General features: G+C 34.6%; 1 protein-coding gene across 1 annotated transcript in view; it reads left to right on the forward strand.

Annotated features, from left to right (window-relative positions):
• The window catches only part of TMPRSS11D (transmembrane serine protease 11D), a 57,947-nt gene extending 48,418 nt beyond the window's left edge, over positions 1-9,529 (forward strand). Inside the window, exons 8-10 of the mRNA XM_008993246.6 lie at positions 2,621-2,880; positions 4,289-4,431; positions 7,901-9,529. Of these exons, the coding sequence (XP_008991494.2) occupies positions 2,621-2,880; positions 4,289-4,431; positions 7,901-8,062 (565 nt within the window). The 3' untranslated portion in view covers positions 8,063-9,529. The remainder of the gene's footprint in view (positions 1-2,620; positions 2,881-4,288; positions 4,432-7,900) is intronic.
• Positions 9,530-10,458: the final 929 nt, after the last annotated feature.

Consider the following 10,458-nt stretch of genomic DNA (forward strand, 5'->3'; position numbering starts at 1 on the left):
TTTCCCTCCACATCAGCATTTTAGTATTATTCTTCTATCAGTCTTTTAAATGTACATCACATGATCATTTTTATAATTTCAATTTCTCAGATTATTAGTTTGAGTATGTTTTCATAAATCTAAGAGCTGTTTTGAACTGCCATTAATATTTTTTGTCCATTTTATAATGGTTTTTCTGCTTATTTATTTCTGGTTTACAGACTTTTAAAATATATTCTATAAAAATTTTAGATATTAAATGTTGCCATATTTTCCCATGGTTTCTCATCCATCTGGTAAATTTGTCTATAGTATATCTAATTTTGATTTAATAAAATTCATTCATTTTTTACCTTTTAGTTTGTGTTTTTGTTGTTTAGCCAAAAAGTCCCACTTTTTAGGTCACAAAAGTAATGTCCTATTTTTAAATTGTGTTTATTTGTTTATTTTTGAGATGGAGTCTTTGTCTGTCACCAGGCTGGAGTGCTGTGGTGCAATCTCAGCTCACTACAACCTCCACCTCACAGGTTAAGCGATCCTCCTGCTCAGCCTCCCTAGTAGCTGGGACTATAGCTACACACCACCAGGTTCAGCTAATTTTTGTGTTTTTAGTAAAGATAGGATTTCACCATGTTGGCCAGAATGGTCTCAATCTCTTGACCTCATGACCTACCTGCCTTGGTTTCCCAAAGTGCTGGGATTACAGGCATCCCCCCCCCCCGCTTTTTTTAACACTACTGTTCGCTCTCTCTCTTCTCTTATGTATATAGACACATATATACTTGCACACACATGCATATACATATATATGAGGGGACTTAAATAAGTTTATGGAAAATAAAATTAAAAGATAAAATAAAAAATATAAACTTTATTTCTCAACCTAAGCTCCATCAAGTTCAAGACACTTTGTAAGCAATAATGCCACCCACATAGTCCATCTCTAAAGAACTGAGGGTCCTGAGAATTTATGTTAATGCAGCCTTTTTTTACGTTATTAACAAAAGAAAAATGAGTGCCCTTTAAATATTTTTTTTAAGATTAGGAAACAAAAATAAGTCAGAAGGAGTCAAATCAGGGCTGAAAGGTGGATGCCTTTTCTTATGGAAACTCTCATAAAACTAACCTTATTTGATGAGAGGAATGAGCATGAGCATGGTTGTGGTGAAGAAGAACTCTGGTAGAGCTTTCCTGGACATTTTTTCTGCTAAGCTTTGGCTAACTTTCTCAAACATTCTCACAAGAAGAAGATGTTATTTATTGTTCATTGACGCTCTAGAAAGTCAACAAGCAAAATGCCTTCAGCATCCCAGAAAACTGTCGTCATGGCTTTTGTTCTTGACTAGTCTGGTTTTGCTTTGACCGGACCACTTCTACCTCTTTGTAGCCATTGCTTGGATGGTGCTTTGTCTTCAAGATTGTTTTGGCAAAGTCATATTTCATCTTCTGTTATAATTCTTCAAAGAAATAATTCAGAATCTTGATCTGACATGTTTACATTTTCCATTAGAAGTTCTGACCTTGTGTGCAGCTGATCTGGGCACAACAGCTTTGGCACCCATCAAGTAGGAAGTTTGCTCAACTTTAATTTTTCAGTCAGAATTGTGTAAGCTGAACCAGTTGAGATGTCTAAAGTGTTGTATATTTTTTCTCAATGCTAATTTTGGTCCTCTTTAATTAAGACATGAACAAGATGCATTTCTTTCCTAGCAAATTGATGTGGATGATCTGTTGCTGCAGACTCCAACCTCAACATCTCTTTCCTTCTAAAAATGAATTATTCATTCATAAACTAGTGATTTTGCAGGTAGGGGACATTGTCCCCATAAACTTTCTACAAAACATAAATAATTTCACCATTCTTCCAATTTCACCAAAAATTTGATTTTTTGCTTCAATTTTAGCAGCAATCATGTTGCTTTAATAAGAGCTCTTTTCAAATTTGTATCTTATTTCTCTTAGTGCCTCAAACTAGATCCTGTTCACTATGTTATAACAAGTTAGTATATTTGCATGCAAAAATTTTGAAATCATTGTAATTTGTTTATAATATACATTTTCCATGAACTTTTGAAGACCCATACATACATATGTATATATATGTACACACACACACACACACACAAAACAAAATCTTCAGCCATTATCAGAATTGGTGCAGAAAATTATTCATCCATTAATAAGATAAGAAGGCCCCTTATCATCACTACTATTTAAATGGAGCTGCTGGCTAAAGAAAAGATAGGAGTTGAAAGAAATTAGTTAAATCTAAAATGTTTATTATTTCAGGTTTCTTAGTTGTATAATGTCTTAAATAGGAAGGGGGTATAGACAAAAGAGAAAAAAAAATATTTGTGTTATGCTACTTATCATCAAAGTATCAGAATAACTTCATTGGAATAGAAAAGCAGCAATATCACCCCAATATATGTTTTCTAAAATATTCTCCATTTCTTTAGACAAGTGACCATTTGTTCTGCCATGAACAACTCACTTGCTAGCTTATAATGCAGGAATATACAGCAAAGAGATGCGGACCGAATAGTTTCTAGATAGTGGTATGGGATGGCTAAGACAAATTTATATATCTGAAATGTTCACAAATTCTCTACTTACATAGCATGTTTTCATGCTGTTTTAGCAACTCTAATCCTCGTCAATGGATTGCCACCTTTGGTATTTCCACAAGAGATCCTAAACTGAAAATGGGAGTAAGAAGTATTACAATCCATGACAATTATAAATCTGCAACTCATGAAAATGACATTGCACTTGTGAGACTTGAGAACAATGTCACCTTTACCAAAGATATCCATAGAGTGTGTCTCCCAGCCACTACCCAGAATAGTCCACCTGGCTCTACTGCTTATGTAACAGGATGGGGAGCTCGAGAATATTCCGGTAAGTGTCTCAGAAAAAAAAATTAACAATAGAAATGTCTTATTATTTGCTATTATGTAACTTTTTAAAATTAGAAAACACCTGGAATAGGAGTTTCTGTTCTTCTACAGACAGAACCATTCCATATTCTGCTCAGCCCAAGCTCTGGCTACCCCTGAGTTTCCTTAGCAAAGCAAAGCAATGCCCCAGGAACTATGGGGAGTTCTCAAATATAGGAAAATGTAAAAGAAAGTGATGAAAAAAATGAGTTCTTTAATAATCCAGAGATTCTGTGAGATTCAAATGGCTTCCCTATAAACAACAAAAAAATATATTTTGTTTGTTTGCTTTTTAGAGGCAAAGACTGTTGCTGGGACTGGAGTTCAGTGGTACGTGCAGTCGTGGCTCACTGCAGCGTCAAACTCCTAGCCTTAAGTAATCCTCTTGCCTCATCCTCCCAAGTAGCTAGGACTATAAATAAGTGTGCACCACCATACCCAGGGTTTTTTTTTTCTATAGACAGGTTCTTTGCTATGTTGCCAGGGCTGGTCTTGAATTCCTACCCTCAAGTCATCCTCCTGCCTTGGCCTCCCAAAGCAATGGGAGGATTTATATTAGACATTCTATGAGGCCTTAATAACCCTTAAGGTATTAACTACCCTTGAAAGTATTCTGTGATAAAATAAATCCTGCCTCTATAGCAAAGACTCTATGTGCACATAAGCACTGCTTATATTTGTTTATTGAATCAATAAAATGGAAACTAAAATTAGGACAATGCTCAAGAGCTATTAGAACCAAAGGGAAAGTAAGAGTATCAGTGAAGGAGTGAAAGGGTAGCATTGACAATTTCCCTGAGCTTTTACCCATGTTGTAGACAGTCTCTCCAAGGAATCATACAAAGCCTTAATTGTCCTAGAAAATGTTCTATTGTGTTCTTGTGGCCCAAAGTAATTTGGTGTAATAGATAAAATTTGTGCCAGTCATGAAAAACTAGTGGTGCCATTCTCAGAGTACATCAATATAAAACACACTATTTAGCACTGAAACTAGACTGGTTTCTCTTTTGCTGCTAGGTTAAAGGTTATTCAATATGTAATCTTCCAATCCAAAATCTGTCAGTGAATGATTTAAATGGTTTTAGTCAATTTTGAGATAGAAAGTTTGTTTTCTCTAAAGGTTTAAGGGGCACTGTGTCACAAAGCTAAAGAAAAAAAGAAAAAAAAAAACCACTGATCTGTGAAAGGGGTTATCCTCATCTACTTGGGGAATTTTTGCTGAGAATAAACTCCAAAGTAAATCTTTAAGAGCCTTCATTGCTGAATATAAAATAATGTTTGGAGTACATTTATTTCTTCTCAAATGTATCATAGGATCAATAATGTACATAACTTGAAGTTCATTTTTTTCACACTTTTATACCAAACAGGCCCCACAGTTAAAGAACTAAGGCAAGGACAGGTCAGAATAATAAGTAATGATGTATGCAATGCACCATACAGTTATAATGGAGCCATCTTGCCTGGAATGCTGTGTGCTGGATTACGTCAAGGTGGAGTGGATGCATGCCAGGTAAGCTCAAGACAATCTTGTCCATGTCATCATTCAAGAAGTGTATAAGATAATGTGATAGACATAAAGATAACATACACAACTCTGATCCTCTAAAATTTATGACCTAGATTTTAGAAATAAAAATTTTTATGAAGTTTATCTATCATGAAAACATTAACTCTTGACAGGCCAAATTACAGAGTAGTTAACCATCCAAAGTGCAAGAATTAGAAAGCCTTCTATTTGAATTCCTTAACCTCCATTACCAAGTCTCTTTATCTAAAATCTGGGGATAATCATAATAGCACCTAACTGGTTTAATTAATTATAATCATAATAGCACCTAATTTAGGTACTAAGAAAAATTAAATGAAGACTAACTATATTAGGCACATATTAAGCAACAAAGAAATCTCATCTATTTTACTATTGTTAATGTAGACCATGGTCACTGGTGCCAGCAACTTTAACCTCAACCTTTTAACTGCTATGAAGGATTAAATAAAAAGTTAATCACTATATTTTAAAAATTAATCAATATATAATAATTGAATTTTAAGAGATAAATAATTATTGGAGCACCTTAAAGATAGAAAATTTATACAAAAAGCTCCTACAATAATGAAACAGTACAAATGAAAAAGAAAAGAAATAACTATTATATTTGGATCTAGCCCATAATTTTTAACCAATGTACAAAGACAAACAATAAATATAAATTCTCACTTTAAAGTAATTAGAATAAAATTTTAATTCTAAAATTTTAAATTAAATGATCTAAACATAATCGATGTGGTTATATCTTTAATAGGTTTTTCTTAGTACCTAAAAAGTTAGGTGCCATTATGATTATTCCTGGCTTTTAGATAAAGAGATTTGGTAATGGAGATTAAGGAAATCCAACTACATGTAGGAACAGGAAGAGCGAGTGTCAGAAATTAAATATTCTTTTAGCCTGGAGTTTTTAAAAATCATTCTGTTTTCTTGAGTAATTTGTTATTATTTTTGTGGGTGAATTGTATAAAGAAAGATAAGAATTATTCTTTACAATAAAAGGTCACTAATTTTTATATTTAGTGTTCATGATCTTTAAAAAATAGACAAAAATAGATCTCACAATTTATGCAAAGCCCCCAATCCATGAGCACTTTTCCCAAAATGAAACATTTTTATCAACTGCAAGTTGTGTGTAGGTGGAGATTTGTTTTTCAATTGTCAAGATACTGTTAATTACCAGTGTTTTATCTCCTTTTGATGGAGATGTCTCTGTGGTAGGAAACCCTTCTTGCTCTCTTTCCTGTTTCTCTTTTACTGCTAGCCCTGAAACAACAAATTCTCAAGTTTAATGATAGCTTTCCAAAGATTCTGTCAATCAAATAAGCAACACACCTCCACACTGACAATTCCAGATCTAGTAAGAGCACTAATTAAGACTTAAAAATAAACATGAGATTTAAAAGGGTATTATTCATTATTTTCCCATTTATAATGCCCCTTACATTCTGTCCTTCTGTGCATACAAATTATTTTCTTCCTTCAAGCCCAGTTCAAGCCATAACTCATCACTATACCCTCCATGTGTATTCTACTCTAGGCATCACTGATTTTTTTTTTTTTTTTTTACTTTAGGTTCTGGGCTGCATGTACAGATCATGCAGGATTGTTGCATAGGTACATACATGGCAAGATGGTTTGCTGCCTCCATCCCCCCATCACCTATATCTGGTGTTTCTCCCCACGTTTATCCCTCCCCACCTTTCACACCCCCCACCATCCCTCCCCTAGTCTCCCCCAACTGAGCCCAGTATGTGATGCTCCCCTCCCTGTGTCCATGTGTTCTCATTGGACGTCATTGATTTTTAACTGAAATATTAAAACGCATAACTTACACCTCAAGAAAATAAAAAAAAACAGCACTTTACATAAGAGCTTACAAGATCCTATTTGTTTCTATCCATTCTTTTGTTCATTTATGCATTCATTAATACAAAGGAATTACATTAATTACTTTCTATGCACCAGACAACGTGTTAGCACAATAGTATCCCTGGACTCAGCAAATTTATGGTCTAGAAGAGAGGACACAAATTCAAATGTCTGCAGTCAGGCAGTGAAGCTGGCCAGATATGGAAAAATTACAAGTCCCTTTTGGTTTAACATTTGCTTGCCCACATTTGCTCAGACATCATGCAAAATAATTTCTCACTATAGAAAAAAATCACTACAAAAACAATAATAGAAAGTACTGAGAACTGGTTAACTGAAGGAATCATATGTCATCTAAAAGAAGCAGGTGACAACCAGCTTCATGAAGTACTTGCCAAGCATATTGATGCTTCACACACTGACCCTTCTCCCCATCTAGACCAGTAATTAAACAGGTATGGAAAAGCTAACTACTAAATAGCGAACTAATTTAGAAGCACACTTAGTAATAATAGCTGACTTTTTTTAGTACTGACTATACTATATGCTAAGCTGTACTCAAAGTGCTTTGAGTTTTAAACTCATACAAACATTATTTAGAAATGAGGAAACTGAGGTAAAGAGAGCTATTCACTAACTTACCAAAGGTCACATAGCTGGTGAGTGAAGGACTTAAACCCAGACTATCTAGTTCTGGAACCCACAGACTTAATTCATTGTGCAGAATATAAGATATACTCAGTCTGTCTCCCCAACTAGATTATTATGTGCACAGATATTTATTGGTTGGTTGGTTCATTATTATGATTGGGTGGTAAATATCTCATAAGGAGTGTTTTGCTTATGACTATATAATATTTTTCACCAAAAGACTTTTTGATGATATTCTATGCATCAGACATCATGCAAGGTGCTAAGGACAGGAAGATAAGTGAGACTTCTAGAAACTCATTCATTTAACAAGTATCTCCTAAGGATGAGCAGCTTAGGTTTTGGCAGGGTACAGAATAGGTATGTTCTCTTTCCTGTTGGACTTGACAGTATATCTTGGAAAGCAGACATTGAACAAATATCATAAATGCAAGTGAGTGTTTCAGAGACATGCAGCTGCTATATCAAAACAAAGTGGGACTAAGTAAATAGGCACACAAATGTGCTTTTATAAAATAGTGAAGCAATGACAGAGACACATACAAGATATAAGGACACAGTGGAGAACAATTGAGCCCAAAGCTGGGAAGGGTGAGAGTGGGAAGGAAGAGAGTTGGTCAGAGAAGGTTTCCTGAAGGAGAGAAAGCCTGGATGAGTAGGAAGCAACCAGGCAGTGACTGAGGGAAATCTGAGAAATGTACTACCCATCTTCTCAGACTTGCTGAAGCAATAACTTGGGTACTTTGAGGATTTCAGTAATTTTTCCACCACTTGGTATAATAATTCAAAAGGAAATAGTCTGGCTTTATTCATATAATGGATGTGACTGCTTCCTTGACTGCCATAGAAACTCCTTAATATTTTGGGTTTGTCTTTGCACTTAAGTAATCAGTCATTTTGTTTTTTACAGGGTGACTCTGGTGGCCCGCTAGTACAAGAAGACTCACGACGGCTTTGGTTTCTTGTGGGGATAGTAAGCTGGGGAGAGGAGTGTGGCCTGCCGGATAAGCCAGGAGTGTATACTCGAGTGACCACCTACCTTGACTGGATCAGGCAAAAAACTAAGATCTAATGCAACAAGTGCATCCCTGTTGCAAAGTCTGTATGCAGGTGTGCCTGTCCTAAATTCCAAAGCATTATTTTTCAGCTGATAAAGAAACCAGAAATGTCCTAATTTAATATCTTGTTACATAAATATGGTTGAACAAATACTGTTTAATCTTTATTATTAAAGGTTCTATATTTTCCCAGGATAACTACATGAATGTTATATAGTACAGTGGCTGCATAACAGAAGAAACATACTAATTACAAAGTTAACAATTTCATTACATTTGTGCTAACTTCCAGTAGTGAGAAAAACAGGCAATTTGAGCATGTATAGTAAAGGAACCTGCACAGGTCTAATGGGTCAGAGGGGTCTTCTCTGAGGGTTTCACTGGGGCTGATACGTAAGTAAAGTGAGGAAATATGCAAAGGAAAAAAGTGATGGAATAATATTCAAGACAAAAAGAACAGTATGAGGCAAAAGAAATAATATGTATTTAAAATTTTTAGTTACTCAATATCTTATAGTTACTATGAGTCCTAAAATTGAAAATGTGAAACCGTTATACCATATGTATAACCTAATCTTAATTATTCCCTAAGAGCATGCTCCCACAGGAAATAGCTGACACTTTTTATCTATTTAAGGCAAAAGCTAAAATAGTTCACTCCTCAACTGAGACCAAAAGAATGACAGATATTTTTCATCATGAAAAATATCCTTCATCTACATAAAGGAGAGACTATATCTACTTTATAGAGAAGTTAATCAATATACCTATGCCAACTTATCTGGTGCTTTACAACTATGTAGTACTTTCTAACAACAAAATAATAACAATTTTTAAAATGAAAGATTTAATCATTAGGAAGAATTTCCCACTACAAACTTTCCATCACTGGCAGTTACATTTTTGAGAGGAAAAGGGTCTTCAAGCCCTAAATCTAGGTAATGAATTGAACGTTTAAAGAGGGAGAAGAGTTGGTTTGCAAAGGAAAAGGTTAAATAGCTTAATATCAGTAGAATTATCTTGAAGACAGAAAAATCTTTTTCACTTTTCCTCTCTCATTTTCTCTCTCTCTCTCTCTGTCTCATACACACACCTCCCCGACCAAAGAATATAATGTAAATTAAATCCACTAAAATGCAATGGCATGGAAATCTATATAGTCTGAATCATGAAAATTCCTGAATTTTTATGAGCTCTCAGTGAAGCTAAAGTTTGCCTATGCATGATCACCTATGCGTCAGGGCTTCCTCCTTCTAGAAGCTAACTCCCTACACCTAGGCATCAGGACTGCTCCGTACATTTGCTGAAAACTTCTTACATTTTCCCTGATGTAAAATTGTGAAAATGCCTACATTAAAGCCATCTACTTTTAAGGAAAGGGAGTTGAAAATGAAACCAATTCTTGGCGAAATGTACAAACAAATCTTTGCTATACTTTATTTCAAATAAAGTCTTTTAAAATAAAATAATTTCCCTGCCTAATTATTTATGGAAGTTATGACCTTTGAAGGACAATTCAAAACAATTTATTTAATTGGTTCTGCAATGAAAGCACCACCACTTATACTCTAGTAAAGCCTTGGCGCTTTCTGCTGCCTTTCAATAAAGTGGTGTAATTGAGGCAAGCTTCCAGCTTGACATTCCTTGGCTGCACCCTATGAAGACAATATTAAACTGGTAATTTAAATTAGCCACAAGGGGAGGGAGTCTTTGTGCTTGGGTGTGTTTGTGTATTTGTGTGTGCAGGTACCCTCATATAATAGCAGACATATTTGTGTTTATTCTTATATATTGAAAGCTATGTAAAAGAAGACAATTATTTAGCAGAAAATAGGGCAAATTCAACTATTTATTAAAAACAGTAAAAAGTTATTTAACAAAATATGCATATTTTTTTAAAAGATATTTGAAAACTAAGAGAGTATTTATTTTAAGAGCTTCTTTTTTTATGTACTAATGAATCCATTTCCTGCCCACTTTTTAATGGGTTATTTTTTACTTGTAAATTTGGTTAAGTTCCTCATAGATTCTTGATATTAGATCTTTGTCAGGTGGATACATTGCAAAAACTTTCTCCCATTCTGCAGGTTGCCTGTTCACTGCGATGCTAATTTTTGTTTGTTTGATTGTTTTGTTTTGTTTCCATGCAGAAGCTCATTAGTTTAATTATATCCTATTTGTAAATTTTGACTTTTGTTGCAATTGTTTCCGGTGTTTTTGTCATGAAGTCTTTGCCCATGCCTATGTCCTGAATGGTATTGCCTAGGTTTTCTTCTAGGGTTTTTATGGTTTTGGGATTTACATTTATGTCTCTGATCAATCTTGAGTTAATTTTTGTATACAGTGTAAGAAAGGGGCCCAGTTTCAGTTGCATGCATATGGCTAGCAGTTTTCTCAGCGCCATTTATTA

The sequence above is a fragment of the Callithrix jacchus genome, chromosome 3 (assembly GCF_049354715.1).
Source record: "Callithrix jacchus isolate 240 chromosome 3, calJac240_pri, whole genome shotgun sequence".
NCBI classification, from domain to species: Eukaryota; Metazoa; Chordata; class Mammalia; order Primates; family Cebidae; genus Callithrix; species Callithrix jacchus.